General features: G+C 41.7%; 2 protein-coding genes across 10 annotated transcripts; both read right to left on the bottom strand.

The window, feature by feature from the left end:
• Positions 1-6,077: 6,077 nt before the first annotated feature.
• Positions 6,078-12,847, bottom strand: LOC109770028 (zinc finger CCCH domain-containing protein 7). 8 transcript variants are annotated; one of them, XR_012204923.1, is made up of 10 exons: positions 11,532-12,794; positions 11,173-11,232; positions 10,927-11,055; positions 10,490-10,540; positions 9,955-10,095; positions 9,274-9,849; positions 8,963-9,035; positions 7,399-7,493; positions 7,233-7,314; positions 6,078-6,895 (listed from the first exon to the last, which is right to left on the bottom strand). XR_012204923.1 is itself a non-coding variant. In XM_073510427.1 (7 exons), the coding sequence occupies exons 1-6, from the start codon at positions 12,630-12,632 to the stop codon at positions 9,280-9,282; spliced, it is 2,052 nt and encodes a 683-aa protein (XP_073366528.1). In that variant the 5' UTR covers positions 12,633-12,797; the 3' UTR covers positions 8,992-9,035; positions 9,274-9,279. The 8 variants fall into 8 exon arrangements, 1 of the variants encoding a protein (XP_073366528.1); XR_012204924.1 differs by lacking the exon at positions 8,963-9,035 and having other exon boundaries at positions 6,078-6,367; positions 6,476-6,895; positions 7,399-7,490; positions 11,532-12,784; XR_005772843.3 differs by lacking the exon at positions 6,078-6,895 and having other exon boundaries at positions 7,109-7,314.
• Positions 12,848-15,169: 2,322 nt separating this feature from the next.
• On the bottom strand, positions 15,170-17,685 carry LOC109770027 (uncharacterized). 2 transcript variants are annotated; one of them, XM_040403901.3, is made up of 4 exons: positions 17,341-17,678; positions 15,809-15,908; positions 15,576-15,643; positions 15,170-15,471 (listed from the first exon to the last, which is right to left on the bottom strand). In XM_040403901.3, the coding sequence occupies exons 1-4, from the start codon at positions 17,591-17,593 to the stop codon at positions 15,401-15,403; spliced, it is 492 nt and encodes a 163-aa protein (XP_040259835.1). In that variant the 5' UTR covers positions 17,594-17,678; the 3' UTR covers positions 15,170-15,400. The 2 variants fall into 2 exon arrangements, with proteins under 2 accessions (XP_040259835.1, XP_020184315.1); XM_020328726.4 differs by having other exon boundaries at positions 15,170-15,643; positions 17,341-17,685.
• Positions 17,686-21,128: the final 3,443 nt, after the last annotated feature.

Below are 21,128 nucleotides of genomic sequence, written 5' to 3'. Positions count from 1 at the left end.
GCGAATTCAATATGGCAGCATAGCAGGTAGGAGGAGCTTTCACTCACGCATCCGCATCGGCCTCTAGGGCCTTGGCGTTCATGCGTTGCTCTTGTGTTTGGTGCTCTCCAGATTTTGCCTGGCGACAACTACATTTCGAAGATGCTGGACATGAATGCGTTCATGGGGTTGGAGAGATCCATTATGGTGGTGATATTCGGTCCGGGTGTTCCGAGGTTGGTGTGACGGCGGTGTGTCGGGGTCTAGATGCGGGAAAAGAGTGGACTGTGGGGCGTGAAGGGTTTTTTTACCCGAAAAAATCGCCAGTACAATAGATATGCACGCTAGGTTGTTTGTTGTGATAGTTGTTTGAAGAAACATGCGCATAGAAAGAATGTTATATTTCCGGGAAACACTTCCCATCTCTTCGAGCGATGCATGGTGCGTGCATTTATGTGTAGGTGGGAATTTTGAAAAGAGCAAATAGGCTACATGGGTCTACAGTGCACAGATATTGGGGATATCCTTTTCCTTTCATTTATTAACTCTCTTGGCCAGACTAATATTTGCTTAGACTTAGTTATTGAGCTGCTTTTGTTAGTACCTTACCCATCCTTATCATGTGGTCTGCTTCTTTCTTCGAACATCTAAAATCATAAATCCAAAAAAGATTACGTGTATTAGGTAGGCTGCAACGGGATAGCACCATTTTGTTTTCATGGTGGAGAATAACGCCAGTTTAATAAAAAATAAACTTCCACGAACCATGGTATTGCATCTTTTTCGCCTTTGCCCGTATAAGAGGGTCACTGATGTTCATAAGAAAAATAAAACCTCTTGACTTTTGAAGAAATTTCGATTTCACATGATGTGTTTTCTCATTTTATTAAATTGTTTAACCAAATATGTATTTGTTTATGTGTGTGACAATGTTAGTGAAAAAATGCTAAAATACTAATCTGGCAAATATATATGATTGAAATGTAAAATACACCTTCATCTGCAAAATTCAATTTATAGTACATGCCTCGATTTTCATGAGGGGTACATACAAGTATATATTTAAGGAGCGAACCAACCTGTTGTTGGATGGTTAGAGGGACTGTGGTATCCCAGCCCACCAGGATTCAAGTCCTGGTGCTCGCATTTATTTCAGGATTTCCGACGATGCGCATTCAGTGTGAGGAGACATTCCGTCGATGACGAGGTGGTTACGGCGACTTCGTAAATTTCAAGATGATATGCCGGCTCAGTCTTTCGAAGTTGCTCATATAGGTAGGGTGTGCGTGTCTGTTCATAGGGGTGAGTGTATGCACGTGATTTCTTAGATGGTCAATTTGGCTCACGAATTGTTGTATGCCACATCAAAATTATATGCTTAGATACTCTACTTAAATGTAAATCCAATGATAGGCTTTTGATGGTATATGACACATATTTTGATAGTGAAATTGATGACTAAAAATCAAAGCCAACTGTATTAATCCGGACCAGAGGGAGCAGTCGTAAACATCTGTATTACAGGTATATGTGCCAAGTAAATAAACGGTGAACACGACAGAACATTTGTCAAAACAAAATAAAAGTACATGACAATCGAACTTGTCACATCACATCGGATACTTTGATGTCTGATTCCTCCTAACCACTGAAAAGAAATAAAGACGAAAGAAAAAATGATGGCCAAGACAAAAACGCATATAGAAATACTACCACTATCACCACTGGACAGCAGTACGTGTACGTAAGCCAGGTATACAAGCAGCAGCAGGCCTACGTTGCTCCTGACCCCTATGTAAAACAAAACAAAGATTGGGTCGGAGCCAGAGCGAAAAATGTTAACTAATTACGCGATCATTAAATATAGTGTTTAACCACTCAGGCAAACTGGATTAGATTATGAGGTGATGAGAACAGGTCGCAGCTTTTTGGATCCATCGTGTCGCCGGCTGCATCTACCCGTCGTGCAGGATGGCCTGTGGGCCCGTACGTGTCCGCGTCGAGGCAAGTTAATCGAGGGTAGTATATGGCTATTGGCTTCGTTTGGTGTTGTCATTTGCCACACGATTTGCTATGATTACCCCTATAAATGTACACCTGTACATTTAAAAAACAATTCATAAAAATGTGAATATCATATAAGTTTAGAACTTAAATTCTGATGAGCTAGTTCCGCCACAAGCACCCAGACTATCTGAGCTATACTCAGTTCACGATTTTTGCTAAGATGGCATAATATTCCTGCCCTCAATCCCCATGGTATAACATTGACAAACAGTTTGATGGATAAAATGTGAATTATACAGCACAAATACTAGTACCATTTGAAACTTTTTTCGATAACATCAAACTAGTAAGATGGAGGGGACAAGATGGTTGTACTTTCTCCGCGCGTCATGGACAATACGAATAGTACAAGAAATTAAGAGAGTTGTGGTAATCAATTCTCGAAAGGAAACAGCATATTAATCTTATCATAGGAGTCAGGAGAGTATACTTGGGTACAGTAGAGTAGGGTAGGTCGCTGTCTGATGCCGTGGATGTATTTTATTCCGCTGATGGCATGCAGACAAGGGTCAACAGAGACATGCCATGTGCCATCTCACCCCTGCCTGCTAAACATTTCCTTCCTTGTGATCAGCTAGCGGAGGCATGCAACGTGCCTAAACTGCTACGCGCACCTGGCTAACTTATGGGCTCGCCCGGTTGACGAGAAAGCAATCCGATGGCTCACGCGGTCACCGGTCCAGCGCTCAGGCCGGTCGACCGGCGCATACTGCCCTTAAATTAAATTAAGAAATATGATTTGCTTTGAACCTTAGTGTTACATGTATCACGTGTTTGGTTGTTTTGATCTTTTGTACTGTACTACACAGCACTCATCCACACATGACCTCTGGTTCTTTGGTCCGTCTTTTACAGCACATCATCATTCAGATAGTAGCAAAGCTGCAATTCTTTTTAGCATCCAAAGACGGGATCCAACTTTCCCAGCAGATGCCTAAAAGGAGAAGACCCATGAAAACCAGTGAAGCAATGATTAGAAGATAATTGGCACAGTGTAGTTGGGCTAGCTTTTGCTGAATCAAGTCAACCAAAACAGCGAGACTAGATTTTTCCTGCAAGATGAGCAATCCGAAACATTGTGCAATTAGTCATGAACACAATCAAAGATCTCCAGACAATAGTAAAAAGAAAACCCCCCTTGCCTGCCTGCCTACCCATGTCAATATCAATCTGCTAGAATTATGGTCATGTATGATTTTGAAAAAGCGGTCAAGGCGCGAATTATGAGCCCGAATATAAGCATGTCTGCATCAAGAAAAGGACAGGCCCCTCCTGCAAATTGCAGTCTCAGTTGAATCTGGTAGCAGGAAGAATTACCGCACTAGTTTGGAGAAGAAAACTCATGATTCAGTAACAGGAGCCATGAAAGCAGGATCTCCGGATCCACAGGGCAATTGCACGCTCGCGTGACCAATGAAACCATGTGTATTTTTATCGTCATCGAAAGAGAAGAGAACAAACTGTAGTTCTTGGCTGAACTGCGTGATGATATGCGGTGAGCATGAGAACATGGCAGTAGCCAGGATTCATGGAGTGTCGTTGTCATGTTCAAGAAGGGTCTCGGGTGATAGTCTCCATTTCTAACTGAGGAATGTAATGGGACAACAGCTACTACATTATAGGCAAAACTGTCATAAGAAAATTGCGGTTCATGAAATATTGTATGTAGAGTAGAATATGAGGGAGATGACACTGACAATGGCCACTCTCCGGAGGTATTGAAACCCATAATTGCCTAACCCTCCTGCTTATTATCTCTGAAATGGCGACCAATCAAAGTAATCAGCTGTACATAATTTCCTGAAAAAATCATAATAACCTGAGCGCAATCCAGACACGAATGGGTCAAGGCTTTGATTTGGACATGTTAATTAAAAGGTACTCCCTCCGTCCTTTAAAGAGTGTACTTCCAACTTTGTTGGAAAGTCAAACTTTTATGTGTTTGACCGTATTTATACAATAATACACCAACATTTATGCCATCAAATTAGTAGCATTAGATTCATGATAAAATATATTTTTATAATATACTTATTTGATTTCATAAACATTGGTATTTTTTTCACAAACTCGTTCAAACTTTGAGATAGTTTGACCCTCCAACAATGTTGGAAGTACACTTTTTAAAGGACGGAGGGAGTACAGTTGAGCACTCCATGATTTAAACATGTAAATAAATACCTCGAGTTCAAGTACATAGACCTCCTATTTACCATCAGACAAGGATGGACGGCCGGGCAGAACAGCCACGAACAAAGTCTTAAGATTTTCCAACCGTGTCCGTGGATTCCACCTCATCATTCTTCCTGTTGGCATTGACTCAGTCCATTACTGAGATAATTCAAGAACAGTGAATTGCAGTACATGCAGGAATGGTCCTATTAGCAATTCAACAGAGGGTGTGCCGGCTGAATTCGGAGGCCTTGGTCTCTGGACATGAACTGAACGGATGCAGGGGTTCCCTGTTTGCTGAGGGAGGCTGCCAGTTTGATGAATCAGATCACTCAAGAGGTGTTGTTTTTGTCAGCCAGCCTGAGTACTCCCTGTGCAGGATTTATGTATGTGACCGTGCTAAGATGAGAAAGACAAGCAGCAAAGCTGTGTCAAACAGCGACTCCGACGACTCAATGTCAGATTTGGCATCATTGGAAAAAAAAACTAGCATATGGCAGTCTGCTGAACAATTTGGTCCTATGAAACAAAAGCAGCTCAATGAAACGATATTGCCATCATCAGCAATGAAGATGGGATCAGGACAACAAGATGTTAAGAGTCCATGTCAAATGTAACAAGGTAAAAGAAAAAAGGAGGTATCAATCCTGTCAAATGACAAATCATTTGTCGGTGCGTTGTACAATCGTTGATAAAAGTCAGCAACAAGCTGTAGCCTTAATAATCAGATAAAGAGTTCACCACTACACAATTAGAAAAAACATCTTATATTATGGGAAAGAGAGAGTAGTATAATTCAACAAAACTGTATACTGATTGGCGACATGATTACTCTGAATAGCGAAATAGATTTTGTCAGGCGAACTTATTTATATGGACTTTGCAATAGAGTATGGCATGGCTGACTACATATGGCCAGAAAATGGTGGCAACAAAACAAACGAAGTTTGCTGGGGATTGTCATTCCCCATGTAGAGATGGTTGCAAACTGGGGAACATAGCTTGACAGCGATTAGTCGAGAACGAGGAGCTGTACATGACGCCGGAGGAGAATTACACGATGAGTGAGCAGTATGAGTTATTTTAATTATCTATTTATTTTAGAAAATCATGCAAACTCCTTCTGTTTCAAAATATAAGACATGTTTTGATTTATTAACAACCAATACTTACTTTATTAATATATGTGGTTTACGTAACATATTTTTATATCATTAGATTTGTATTCAACAATACTCAAATATGATTGTGATTTGCATCACAAAAGAACACATAGGAGTTAATATAAGAACTGTTGATCAAAGGCTTTCCTTAACATATCAAAACACACCTAAATTTTGAAAAGGATGGAGTAGTTGCTTGTCTTTTGCTCTTCCAGCTGATATGCACACAAAATGCTGGGTACAAAAGGTTACATACATACTATATTTTTCTGGTCAACCATATTTCGCCATATCCCCTTACACCACAGTTAGGCCACGCTTGGGATCAATGTAATTTTATACGGAGGTGTTTAACTTACAGGTGTATCTCAACGGCCACTGAGCAATTCCTGGCCAGAAACAATACGACGGCTCGAGATCTGTATTTTTTATAGGGGTATTCAAAAGGAAAACGATAATCCAAACAGAGCCTTAGGTGTAGATGGTAACAAATCCTCCATGAATGGTGTATATAGAAAGGCCCTGAAGTACTGGTAAATATGCATTTGTTTTCCAACTAAGGGAGAGTATTTATCATAGGAGGAAAGCAACAAAGTGGCTACCTATCAGTCCATCACATCCTCAGGGAGGGGGGGCTTTCACCAGGTTCACACTTTATCCAGTCCCCATGACAAGCAACACATACAGGTTCAGGTGTACAAGCCACTCAAAACCTTTGAATCAGTTAATTTCACGAGTGCGATAGAGCTATTCCAGTACCAAGATAACAAATTGCACCTCGGGCACAAGCCACTCAAAACTGACATGAGCAGCATGACGAAATAACACGGTTTAAAGGGCATCATCATCATTAGAAGAAAAACTCTGACTGAGTAATGAGATAGGCAGTTAAGAGTCACCATGGAGCGTAAACTCAGATGTCTGCGACAAATCTGGAGGTGATAAAACGCCATGTGAGCCTCCTCAGTGATCATGTGAATGTAATTCTGAATTGATGCGACAACAGCTGTGAGTTTGACAGCGAGTAGGCACGGGGCAGGTCGGAGGGAAGCTTGAAATGAAGCAAAAACAATCATACGCAGTCCAGCTCATACCTGGGACACCTTTGATTCTGCCTGCCCCTGTGTCCCAGAGTCTCCAGACTAGTTCCGCAAGCAATTCTCAACCAAGTGATAATCCCGGGTACTGCATGCATGCGCATGCAAGTTCAAACATCCAATGCACCAGGCCAACACCAGACACCAGTAATGCTCTCTTTGCCTGGACTCTAGTCCGGAGGGCCTGAAGGCAGAAAAAGATGGATTTTTTTTCTTTTCTCCACATCTGATAAGCACATTGGATACTTGAGATACTGATAGAAGAGCAGCTCGAAATCATTTAGTGCACGGTATGGCATCTTTCTACAGACAGCCCAACAGAAAGAAATGTGTGTGTACTGAATCGACCCGAGGTGCCTTAGAAAGCAGCCTTTGTTAGGAACTGAATAATGACACCTCAAATCTCCACTGCTTTGCCTTGTGAACCAAAACAGCATTAGATCACATGCCAACACAGCAGATAATTTAGCACTCAATCAATAGTCAAGGGAAAAAATTAACGAGATCTGGTTCAAGATCTCCACAAGGCTCTGCAGATAAATATTTTTCCACACAAAAAATCTTGGATGAAAGCTAATGCTTTGTTTGACAAGGAAAGCTAATACTTGTGAACTGGTCTGAGAGAACATGTTGCCGTGGGAAGAATGCACCCAAACATTGGTTTTTAATCTTTGAATTTGTCTCACAAATCACAAGTGAAGAAGTAAATTGGTCATAAAAGGAAAATACTTGAACAATCTCACAATTTTTATACCATGAACATATATTGTCGCAAAAACTCTTCATGAAATTAGGCCGCCTGTAGAATTAGTGAAAACCGGTACCAAAGACCGCCCCTGTCCAGTTAGTGTAAAATACCATTTTAGCAACAAAAAAGAATAAAAATTGCATTTAACTTAGTGCTGAGCCAGAAATCAAACCTCCACTACAAATGCTCTCCAAGGACCCAAGAAAACAGGTGGCAGAACGCTTCAGTGCTTCCAGAGAAAGAACTACAACTTATATCAGCGGTCTACTATGTCATACAAATGAAAACTGAATTAATTAGTAGATAAATATTTAAACATAACATCATTGAACTGTTCTTTTAGACTATTTCAGCGATCGGTTGCACCAGCAACCAGCCGCTGGACCAATCACTTGCCCAACGGTTTCAAATAATTATGATACAACTCATGGTCAAAATTATACTTGGGCGGCAGTAAGCAATGCCAAGTCAAAAAACATAATATAAGAGCATCTACAACCGGACTCCGAATACCCGCCCCAAACGCCTGGACTGGCTGTCCCCGGACGGAAAAACGCCACCCAACCAGCCTCCCCATAGCCAACCCAAACGCCCGAACTGACCGGCACTCCCCATATCCGGCCCAAATATGGGGAGGATATGGGGACGCCCGGACGCGCCCACCACGTCGGGCTGACCACTAGGGCCCGCTCAATTCACTCATATCCGCCTCCCCTCTCCTTGCCCGAGAAGCCCTCTCCTCTTCTCTGTTCTCCCTCCTCCGCACAGCCGCACCGGACTTCCGCCGCTATCGGTGCTTCGCCGCCATTCCCAACTCAGGGCTTCGCCATCGGACGCCCCAACGCACACCGCCGCCGACCAGGCCGCCACCGAACGCCGCCCCGGTACGTCAAACTCCACCATACTTTCACCCCGCGCTCTACGTGTTCGATGAATGTCCGAGCCGGTTTTTTATTCTTTCGGTCATTACTTCTAGGTCACCAATGGAATCATCGTGGAATGATGGCGATGGAAACAATGATCTAGATGAATTCATATTCAACGAGTTCATCGCGTCATCTGATTCGGAGGATGAGGATGCCGAAATGATGATGATGATGATGATGATGAGCATCCACAGCTGCGAGATCAACAAGTGTATATGCAACTTCTGGGTGATCTTGTCGAGCAAATGTGGACCACACTGGAAATCAGTAAACTTGTCTTTTATTTTATTAGTTATGCACTATGAACAATATTTATGTTTGAACTATGTTTGGATTATGTACTATTAATTATGAACTATTTGTATTTGTGTGCACTAAGCTATGTTTGTCCAAAATGATCGACGTGCATGTGTTTGCATGGATTTGGTGTTTTGAAAACAGGGACCGTGGTTGCAAATGCCAAGTTTTGATGCTCGTCTGGTCACTGTCCGCGGGCGTATAGGGGCTCGGATTAGCTATCCGTGGTTGTAGATGCTCTAATACTATTACCACAGATGTAAAATTCATCACTAAATTAGTGGTATCAAGTATCAAGATTCAACAAAATGAACTAAAAATTACTAACACCTCAACTACGACAAGGTAACATTTAAAAATCCGCACACTCATTAAACTCAGAGCAACTTCCAAAGCGTGGTTAAAATGAATCATATGTGAGAGATGACTCATCAAAGCACCGATTCAGGAAGGCATTTATCATACCAGTAAGCTTAGATCTAATGCTACAAATGATTTACTAAATGGAAGTACCATATGCAGTTGGAAGTGAGTTGACTGGATAATAACGAATCTTCATGTACCCACGGTGGCACTTAGCCTAATTCTGCAAAATAAGTTTGTGAACTTTCTTGGTAACCAAAAACTATACGCATCACTGCAATATTATACTTATGTTGATCTACCAAAAATAGCAGTTGCAATATGCAATTACAAAATGGAAACAGAGCCAAAAGTACCAAAACAAGCCGCACACTCATGGCATGAACTCATACTGCAGAGGTAAAAAGAACTAGTACTATGTGTAGTCTACAGGTATCAAAGGCAGAGTAGTGTATTCATACTTTCCTCTAACTGCCAGCGCCAAATAGGAATTCCTGCAAAATTCTTGAAGCCTCTGAAACTTCGTGCTGAGTGCTGAGTGATCCAAGCACTGTAGTAGAGCCAGTAGGCAAACTAGTTCTCTCTGGGTCTGAACTTGGATGTGAACTAGCTTCTTTTGATGAGTTCTTCTCATCGAACAGTGGAGCTGATCTCTGTTTATTTGGAATGCCATTTTTGTCCCCTTCTTCAGCCTGCGGTCCACCAAAATTCTGATGTTTACTGCCATTTGTATACATATGCTTCTCGATGGGTAGAGCATCCTGATGCAGCATGCTAGAATTTGATCTGTCTTTACTGGAAGGACGAAACTGTACACCCTTTGGTGTACCGGTTGATGCTTTTAGAGCATTTACTGAGATGCCGGCAAGATTTTTAAGGATGGAGTAATGTTTGGTAGGAGCAGAAGTTACACGTTCGCCATCATGGACCGTTGATGCTTTCTGACTACTTGTTTGCTCTCTGCCGGGTTTTTCAGACACCAATGACGCATCAGATTTCTTTGCATCTGGTTTGGAAGGACCATCTGCAGTTGGCACCTGATAAACAACGCAGTTTTTTCAATTCACAGGGTGGAACTAAAATTTTACCAGGCTATTTCACTTATAAATAAACAATAGGAAATGATTTTGAAAATCACGTACCACATGAGAAAATTTGCATTTATCACCTCTGAAGCACATTCCATTTTCCACAAAGTTGTGGCAAGGGTACTTTGACAACTCATGATCATAGGGACAATCATCTCCTTTCAAACAAGAACCGCGCGCAAAATGTGTGCAGGGCTGTAAAATTAAGAAAAGAAATAAGCGGACACCAAAACATGTCATACATCAAAACAAACAGAAAGGAATGTAAGAAAATGTAAAGAAATGAAGTTAGCTGCCACTTGGATTAAGATATATTGGTGTACAGTTTTATACTTCAGCCTTGTACACATAATCTATTCATATCATGTGAACAACTCAACAGTTAACACCCACCATTTCGTGCATGCCTGTCCAAACCATCTATTTCAAGCACCATCGATAGTTCTTGAAAGATGGTTTATATAGGTATGCACAAAATGCGCACGTGGAACAACTGAATGCAGCCATACATACATGGACATGCACTAATATCACAGTTATGCATAATGAATAGTGCAGGCAGACATAAAAACTTCTATGAAGCACATACCTTAGATTTTGTCAAAGGTGTAGTATCATGTGAGAACTTGCAAGCATTGCCCTGCAAAGAGAAAAGAAGAGAATTAGGTTTGTAAAATAACTATTGACAACAAATTCATTATCCAGTGTTTGTACAGAAACTTTGTTGATTTATCAAAATAAAATGTCTAATGGATGGCTTTGCAAGAAGCAATTCAACATACATTACATCATTCGCTATGATACGGCTCCTCGCAATGCTATACAAACAAAACAAGAAATGTTCCTAGAAACCAGGACTTTTGTGATCATTACTCCATCACCTTTCGAGGCAAAAACCTCTATATGTGGTTCACAGAAAAACACATAAATTATTGGCCTAAAAAGATAGAAATGTAATTGAGAATCAGCAATACATGACGATCTATTCCAAGTGAACAATAAGTTGGTGGCCAGAGAAAAGCTTACCTGCTGGCACTTCCCATGCATGTAGAAGTGGCATAACTTCACTGGTTTCGGCTTTATAACTGGTGCAAGTTTCAGTCTTTTCACACCATCCGCTATCCGCTGCTGTGCTCTCTTAACCCGTTTGTTTTTCTATATGTCAAAAACATCACGAAGGAAGATTAATACTCCAGAAGGAAAAATACAATTAGAATGCACAGTTGAATAAAGTATGTGTTGAACTCAAATGGTAGTGAAACCAGAACACACCGTCTTCTTAGCCTTTCTTTCCTCTGTCAAATGCCGTTTTCTCTTCCCTGGTTTGGGAGCCTGCAAAGTTTGTCATGAGGCATATTTAATGTCAGTGCTTCTTTTTTTACCGTAATGTCAGTACTTCTGTTGTCAAGAAGAGAATAACTTATTGGATATTGGTGAGTTTTGTACTCTTCTAAAAGTGCATGTGATGGAATTTAAGCAAGAAATTAATAATGTGTTATGCGGTATCACATGATAACTTGCATCTCACAAGCTATACTTTCATCCAAACACAAAATTAAACAAGAAGAAGCAACATGTGAAGAAACATCTAATAACCAATACTGGTTAATAAAAAATGGTATATTTAGTACCTCAGTATCAGGCAGTGGTGTCTCATTCCATTCCACAATTTCATCATAACTGACAGCCTGCGCCCTGGTAACATGCTTTAGTGCATCATCCTTGATATAACCTTCCTTGTTCAGTACAAGATCGCTGGTTCCTTTAATTTTAGGCGTTGAAAGCAAATTCAGACACCGTATGTCCTGGCCAGATGATTCATTCTCCCCCAACACTCTGTTAGCAAAATCCTCTCCCAATTCCTCATCATCTGCATCTTTGAGCTCCGAATCATCAGATTCATCTACATCCAGAGCCTGCATGTCACCCTCAATCTCTCCTTCCTCAACCACGCCACCATCAACTGAGTGCTGATCTGAATCACCCATAGGTCTGTCTTCTTCAGTTCCAGCTCCCAATTCTTTCACCCCCTCAGCTATGTTGCCATCATTGTGTGGTTCACCTCCAGAAACCCCGTAGTTCAGCATTGACGTTGTGCCGCCACTGGCATCAGCAATCAACCCTGAGAAGTTGGTCATCATCGTATCAAGCAGCAGATGTTCATCATCATTGACCACCACTACACCTGGCTCTGCCAATTCGTCAACCTCCCCCTCCAAACAATCCTTCATCGACCTCAAAACATCCTCTGCCCCCAACTCCTCCAGTAACGCAACTGTCTCACGGCAGACGTTTCCCCCAACAACCATATCTGTTACGCCCTCCACCCGCTGAACCCCGGCCACTTGATGCTCCATGTATCTCTGTGGTGCCACAGCCGGGTCTGCAATAGGGTTACCGGTGGCTGCATCGACTGCCGCGGGTGAGGGGTTCTCGATGACAGAAGTCCTTACCGCAGTCTCCTCTTCTCCTAAGTCCTTTCCCCGTTCAGACTCGGCGTCTTCAGGCGGTACCGAGCACCCCTGTGGCGACTCGTCGCATATAGGGTTCGCAGCGGCGGGCTCGACTTCCAGGGGCGCCGGGGCAGCGAGCTGCGAGGGGCGATGGTGGAGGCAGTGGGAGAAGAGCCGGGAGAGCGTGCGGTAGGAGGCGCTGTCGAGATGTGATCGCCGGCGAGTGAGGAAAAGGGTGGTTGGGGCAGGAGGCACAGGCGGCACGAGGGAATCCTCCATGGCGAGGGATTAGGCTGCCTTAGAATTAGGGTCTACGGGTGGGAGTTGGCTGGGTTGGAGTTAGGATATCGAGCAGTGGTCAGCCTCGCCGTGCGAGCTCGGCGGCGCCGACGGAACTGTCCGATGAGGAGAGGAAACCCCATTGTCGTCGAAAGCAGAGGCGGCAAATAAGAGAGTTTGGGCCAGAGTGTAATACCGTTAGCTATAGGTACTTCGGCCTTTAACGATGCCAAATTGGCCCATAAATTAGGGTGAACAGGCTAAAATACAGTTTGATGCTGGTGACATGGTGTATCAAGATCCAGAGAAACCGCAGCTGCTCTTTGCCGCGACCATCACGGGAATAATCTGGGAAGCTCTTCTCTGGTCATATTCGGATTGCACGACGCCACCATCTTAGTCAATTGCTTGTAGGGCTGTAAGAAAAGCTCGAGACTTGTGAGCCGCTCGAGGCAGACTCATTTTTTGACTCTATTAGAGATCGACTCGAAAAGAAACGAGTTGAGTTTAAACACTTTGCATAGCTCAACTAAGAAACGAGTTCGATTTTACCTTGATAACTCAACATAATATCATTATGTTAAATGATCATGTCATATATTAAATAGAAATAAGATAATTTGTTATCATATATGTTGTCCATGATTTTCTTCGTTATATTTACCAACAAACATGGAAGCTTGAAGATTTAGGCCTAATTACGATACGTGGTTGACAGTGTGTTAAAATTCTGTTGTTGTTTTTTTGCAAAAGTTCTCAGCATATGCACCTTTCTTTTCTTGTTTTCCGTCCACGAAAACCACCATCTATTGCTAGTTCGCCCAAGAGAGCAAGATGGGCTCTCCCAAGCACGACGGTGACGTCGTAAATTTCAAGATGATATGTCGGCTCAGTCTTTCGGAGGTGCTCATAGGGGTAGGGTGTGCGTGTGTGCGTTCATAGGGGTAAGTGTATGCGCGTGTATATGAGCGATTGTGTCTGTACTGATGTTAAAAAAAACACACACACAAAAAAAAGCACGATGAGATGGCGTACAAAATTGTGTCATGTTGTGTCCTTATCTATTTGGAATAATCATCATAAATTTATAATTTTTACCATCTCATTTAGCTCGAAACTCCTCTGGATCGACTCGAGAACGTTACAAGCTGAGTATGAGTCATGTTCTAAAGCTCGATCTTGAGCTTCACTCAGTTTTAGCTCGCTCGAATTTTAATATGAGTTGAGTTGAGCCAACTCCAACTCATTCAAACTAGACTCGTTTGCAGCCCTAATTGCTTGCCGTGAAGCATTGGCGTTGGCCGAAGACCCAGGTTTTCAAAGTTTTGTTATAGCGTCAGATGCTAAACAGGTGGTCAGTGATGGTGAATGGTAGGCGAGGCCGGGAAGAAGGGAAGGTCGAACGGGATGAGGTATATTTTGACAATGTAGCCACACTGGATCAATTTGGCATTAAAAATCGTTTCTCCTCATTAACTCATGGGAAATGATTCCTTCACCCAGACAATCGTAAAGATTTTGTCCGTGCTTCCCATAGAAGACACGTGGCTGTGACCCATGCAAGCCACAGTCTATACTTATCCATAAATAATGGTTTTGTAACAAAGCTTTTAATCGTTTCTCCTCATTAACTCATGGGAAATGATTCCCTTCATCCGGCCAATCGTAAAGATTTTGTCCGCACTTCCTAGGAAAGACACGTGGTTGTGACCCATGCAAATCCCAGTCTATACTTATCCACACATAATGGTTTTTTTAACAAAGCTTCGGTTGTGAAGAAGGTTTGTAAACTCTTGTTGCAAAACATCTATGGCAACAACGACGGCAGTGCAACTTCCGTGATATATTTCGTTGCAAAAAAAAATCCCGCGGCATCACCCATGTTGCAAAAGTCCTTCTGCAACATCGTCTTTGTTGCAAAAAGGTGAAGATGAAAAAAAATACTCTAGCACAACCTTTATTGCAAATATTTCTGTAACATGAGCTCTATTGCAAAGGGTTCTACAACACTACTTTGTTGCAAATGTGAGGACAAGACGATGGCCGCTAGATGTCACCAAATCTAACTGTTGTCGAGGCGATGGATCTTTCAAAAAGATCCACCGGCCAACACCTAGCACGTCCCTTAACTCATTGCCACATAAGTAAATTTGCTTACCCGAACCCTAAGTTACTACCGTTTCATCAAGACAAGGCTTTGAACAACAATTACTCTTTTAATATTTGATTATTCCCTTTAATTGAGACAAGACTTGACCAACAATTACTCTTTTCATATTTGAATGTGATACAAAATGATTATCATAACGAAGTACTTTTAAATACGAATCTAGTGACACAAATTTCATGTCATATAATTTATGGAGCAACTATTGGTCAAATGTGTGTCTTAACGAAACAAAATACCAAAATGGATTTGCAACGGAGGTAGTACCAAGTTACCCGCACTATGACTAGACTAAAACCAACGGGGCAGAACCAGACGCGACCTGGCTGCCACTGCACAAAGCAGAAAATTAAGTTTAGCAGCTGTAGTATGCACGCAAAACTTTTTTCTTAAAGGGGGGAAAACGCGAAGAGCAACCATACAAGTTACCACGGTATCTCACACGCGAACCCAACATCATAGTTTGATGGACGGAAATGACCCCAAGGATGCTACTCTGACAGTTTGACAACACAAGCAAATGCATAACGCAGTCGAACTAGCATACAAGTACATAGCTCAAATAGCAGTAAAATCATCGATAACCATCTCCTTGTCATGTTTATTCAGTGGAACAAACGTTTTGTTTGGTGAAGAAATTCAGGCAGGTGTCTCTTGGCTTTGCTCTAACCCCGCCTTGGAAGGAGAATACATCTATTGTAAGCTCCTAGATGTTCACATTAGCATCATTCAAAGCTGAGGTGAAACTCCCATCGGTGCCATGGGTTTTCATTACCATGAAATTTTGTGCCTTCCTTTAGCAATTCTCCGAGCAATCACCTTACGCCCACCCGTGGTTGATTTACTGCAAAATGAGAAAAGGAATGGGAAAACCGGATATCAGCACACTGAGAACACAGAAAGTCTGGTCCATAAAAAACACCAGCTAAACTAATTGCTCGTCATAAAAAATTGGCATATTTTAGTTAGTCACATGAAGGAGGGAGCGAGGGAGGGAAGGGAGACAGACCGTGCACGAAATCCATGGGTTCGTTTCCGCTTGATGGTGCTGGGTTGGTAAGTCCTTTTGGGAAGTAACTCAAGGGGTTCATTAGCAACAGGATCAATTCCTACAGATAGCCAAGTATCAACTAAGGAAGATAATCCAATTTGCAAAAAATAACCATTTCAGTCATACATTTAGAAGGTAATTAATAATCAATTCTGCGGCACTTACCAAAAAACAATGAAACGATATGATCGGCAAAAATAACAAAAGATCAGCACACTATGTGCTCCATTCAGTCAAACTATTCGTAATAGCAAAAAACAGGAGTATTTCTCAAGTATCTCTGAGCATTTTAGATTCCAGGGAATCCAAGCCTTCCTAAATCACATGTCCACGTGTTGAGGAATTTTCAAAATTCATGAAGTCTTTATTATAATATGGTTTGCTGAACAGTGTTCATGGTTCCACGTGCTCCATAAACAGATGAAATCTACAAAACAGTGATCCATAAAATTTATGTTCTGTTACCCTGGTTGATATCCAAGCATAAAAAGACAAGTTGGAAATTTAAAACAATGTATAATGCATTCCTATGCTCGCATGATTCTCTACAAAACAGTGATTGCAAACTTTTTGTGAGTGAGGTACATAACTGAACAAATATAAGAAACATCACTACATCGAAAGCAAGCAACTTTGCAAGAAATGAATTGATTAAACTCTGTCATTTGTAGCTTGAGAAAATGTGAACCAAACCTACAAAACATTGGCAGTGTACTGAAAATGGTTCCAGTAAACCGTATATTTAACCATATAAAAGGAATAGATAAAGCTATGAGTCACTCTACTCGCTTGTTAAGCTGGGTAGGTCGTATGATAGCTACTAGGTGGGTGACGGCTAAGTACTGGTTATTTTAGGCACCAAACCTTTATTTGTATCAGTGAGCCAGATCAAACAGGACACAATTCCTAAACTAATCAGCAATTTACTCCAATTATCATGCACCGGAGATGTCTGCTAAGCTTAGCGAGCCAGATCAAACAGGACACAATTCCTCAACTTATCAGCAATTTACTCAAATTATCATGCGCCGGAGATGTCTGCTAAGTGTATAATAAACATATCAAATAACCACCAACACCTCATACCACGAGTCGAGGCACTTGGTATTAAAAAAAATGAATAGAGGCACTAATGACATAATGGGACTGCAGAACACTAAGCTGCTCGTGCACCAAATCAACCAAGTAAATCAGACAATCAATGTGAAGTAGGATTTCCGAAGCAATCCTATCAGTTCTTTCAACCACCCCCACAGCCCCAGACAAGTGCTAGTGTCAAAATTAACTTTCTAGCTCGCAAGAGACTTATGAGGAGTTCCGCAATCTGTAGACAGCGAGTTGTATGCAACATTTCCCCACTTTATACATCTCTCATTCACCATTTATCCAACAACGGTACAGCTAAAGGCCAACGATCCAAATGTCTGATGCAGCGAAATATTCTAGAAAGCTTAAGGGGAAAGTGGGGTAGAGCATGCGAGAGGTCATACCATCGTCAATGAGGAACCGGAGAGAGGGGAGGCCGCAGGGGAAGGAGATCTCCCCGGGGAGCGAATTTAGTCTCGCGACCACCTCCGCCTCGTGTGCGTCCACCGACGCCGGCGGCGGCGGGACGTGCGGCTGGATCCTATGGAGCAGCGACGGAAGAGGAGGTCCGGTCCGCAGAAGAGACGGAGGCGGGGAGGCGAGGAGGCGGCCGAGGAGGGAGGAGCCAGCCCGCGCTAGGATTTTCGCCGACGCCATCGCCGTGATCCACTTCGTCCTGGACCTTCTTAAACCCTAGCTTCCACTTCCGCCTTCCAAAGCAGCTTGACCTATGGTGAGAGATGGTCTCACGACAAATGGGCCTGGTGGTCAGGATTAGAGCCCCTAGTAGATGGGCCCAAGCTAACCCAGAAAAGAGGGCTAACCACAACTGTGGCTCTCTTTGCCTAAAAAACAAACAAACTGTGGCTCTCCTTTCTTGTGTGCATATCGAGCTCCCTCCTCTCCGATTTAGGTCATGCGCATACCTTTAGGTCATCAATTTTATACAAATCTAATATGAATTAGGTATTACAAAAGGTATATCATTATTAGAAAATATTATTTTTGAAGTTTGTAATGGTATATTTTTTATAATATATGACTGTATTCAAATTATCAATCTAGGAATGCACATGGATCTAATAAATCATAAAAAGGTAGTAATCCTTAAGCGACATATTATCACATAGTGCTAGGTGGGCCATGTCTCTGTAGCGACGCCTCACTCACCGTGAAGTTCAAAAAAACCAGCAGATTCTGGCTCCAATAGCTTTTTTCTTTCAAATTTGAATCAATTCATGAATTATCACAGGCTCGCTTGTATGTTCGAAAAATCTAGGACATGGTCTGAACAAATCCGTCAATCCAAAAAATGTGCACAATACAAACAAATCATGGATTTTCTTTCAATATTCACCCTTTTTCCCATAAAAAATAAAAAAATTCCAGGATTTAAGAAATGTACACAAGTTTAAAAATATAATCATGAATTAAAATATCTTTGTGAATTTGAAAAAAAATTATGAATATAAAAAACTTTGTATTTTTAAAAAATATATGAATTTTAAAAATATCAACGGATTTAATTTTGTTCTTTTTAATTCAGGTATTGCTCATGGATATTAAAATGCATGGGCTTTAAAAGTGTTAGCGAATCAAAAATACTATTTTATTAGAATGTAAAAGAAGAATTTTCAAAAATAAGAATACTAAAAAGAGAAGAAACTATTGGAAGATAAAAGAAACATAAAAACAAAAAGAACAAAAGAAAATAAAAATAAAAATTGGTAGAACCAAATATGCGATGTGTACCCCCAAGCTACCAAGTTGGGCAAGGCCCAGTCCAGGTTTTACATCTAACGGAATATCTTTCGCTGTGAGCACTAAGTAGGATATTCTTTGAGAATCTCCCTACCTCCCTCCCTATGCTAACCGGTGTTAGAAGTGACTTGCCCAGCAGCGTAGCCTTCAGCGAAATCACTAATTAACGAGCATTCTTTTCAAAGGTCACTCCCACCTTCTTAGGTTGCGACAAGTGGCACATTGCATGTGCACTATTTGTCGTAACATGAGAGTTTTTCTTTTTTTCGTAGATCCGTTTATTCAAAACGTTTTATCTCTTAAATCGCCCGTCCAAATCTCGAGTTGTTTTCACCATTAGATTCCTCGCGTCGAGATCTTCAAAACTAGATCCCATGTTGATAGGTTTTGACGAACTTTTTTTTAGGAAAAAAGAGACGAAAAAACCGAACCAGGAGCACTTTTTTTCTCCTTTCCGAACGTATTTATAATTTTTGATTGTTTCATACTATTATAATATCAATCTCGTATTCTTTATATGCAATTTTATATTATTTTTGGAACTAACCTATTAACTCAGAGCCTAGTATCAATTCTTGTTTTTTTGCCTATTTCTTTGTTTCGCAGAAAAATCATACCAAACGAAATCCAAACACGATGAAACTTTACAGTGATTTTTTCTGGACCGGGAGAGACCCTAGAAGCTTTGGGGGGAGGACAGAAAATCCATGAGAGACACAAGCTCACATGCCCCCCCCCCCCGAGACCGCCAGACCTAATTCCAGCGCTATAAATTCCCTAAAATCCAGAAACCCCCAGAGCGAGACCCGAAACAATTTTATCACCGCTGCAAGCCTTTGTTCTTTCGCGATCCCATCTAGAGGCCTCTGTCGGTACTCTGTTGGAGGGGGGATCGATTGCGGATGCCATCTTCATCAACCTTGATGCCTCCATGAGGATACGTGAGTAGTTCCCACAGGACCTACGGGTCCATAGCAGTAGCAAGCTCTCTCTCTCTCTCTCTCTCTCTCTCTGATCTTCAATACAATGTTCTCTTCAGAGATCGATTCGATGTAATCCATTCACGTGTGTTTGTTGCGATCCAATGTATTGTGGGTTTATGATCAGATTATTCATTGAAAGTAATTGAGTTCATTCTGAGATTTATTATGTGTGATTTTATAGCCTTGTATTTCTCTTCGATCTATCTGTCTTCTTTGGCCAAGTAGATTGATTTATCTTCAGCAGGAGAGGTGCTTGGTGGTAGGTTCAATCTTGCGGTGTCCTCAATTGACAGGAGGAGTAGTGAGGCACGTATTTGTATTGTTGCTACTAAGGGTAAAACGATGGGTTTCAATCATAATGATTGATTATACTTTGTCTATATTATGTCGTCATGCTCCAAGCGTTACTCTGTTTGTTATGAAATTAATACCTTGAGATGCATGCTAGATAGCGGTCGAGGGGTGGAGTAATAGCAGTAGATGCAGATGGATGTCGGTCTACTTGTCTAGGACGTAATGCCTATATATTGATCATGCACTGGTGCAGCGACGTGCTATACAAACAATTTTTAACCCCTTTCCGCGACGGTGTTTGGAACCATCGCCAAGTGAGTGTGGGCGATAGGGGAGTCCTTTCCACACGACCCAGAAACCGTGGATAGGCCCTCCTGGCACACAGGCTGGGGAAAAAATGAGCTCGCGTGCGATCTGGCGAGGCATCGAAACCCAATTGTTTCCGTTCGTATGTACATCCCACACGGTGAATCCCAGAAAAACATTTCCGTTCGTATGTATACCACACATAGTTTTTTGTGTGGAATGTTTGTGCAAGGTGGCCTAACGCAAATAGTTCTCTACCGGAAGCCGTGTGTGATTGTTAGTTGATCAAGCACGCCTACTTTCTAGAAACCGTGTGGGTTGTTTGAGTTCATCACCCACGGTGCTGTCTGAGTAACCTTATGCAATAGAAAACCCCAATAAGCAGGGTAATTAACCTATTATTGATAATCCACGTAGTAATCAAATTGATATTTCTTATAAAACACACCAGATATTTCATATTCGTATAACATCAACCAGGATTTCATAATCGAATTACGTCAGATAGCTTCAGCACTCAGTTACACCATTACACAACAGCACCAAGTTTCACATGCAACATCGAAAACCTTTGGAAAGTAGCATCATACACGGTAAATAGAAAGATGAATCCCATCTGGGAAACTGCAGAAGCGGAAGGCAAATATTGAGCCTTCAGTGATGTTGAATGTCCTTGCAACTTTAGGCCAGTGGCTATGGATAATTTCCCGCCCAACCTTTGTCCTCTTCAGGAAGACTTCAATATTGTGCCGTGGGTGTTGAATGAATACCTTCCTCGCCTCTTGACCATGCAGGTGGTTTGAGAGGTAATCATCGGTGAACTGCTTTGAAAAGTACTGAAAACGAAG

The sequence above is a fragment of the Aegilops tauschii genome, chromosome 3, assembly GCF_002575655.3.
Source record: "Aegilops tauschii subsp. strangulata cultivar AL8/78 chromosome 3, Aet v6.0, whole genome shotgun sequence".
Lineage (NCBI taxonomy): Eukaryota > Viridiplantae > Streptophyta > Magnoliopsida > Poales > Poaceae > Aegilops > Aegilops tauschii.
Note: the sequence above shows the minus strand (reverse complement) of the source record. Positions and strands in the feature narration are given on the sequence as shown.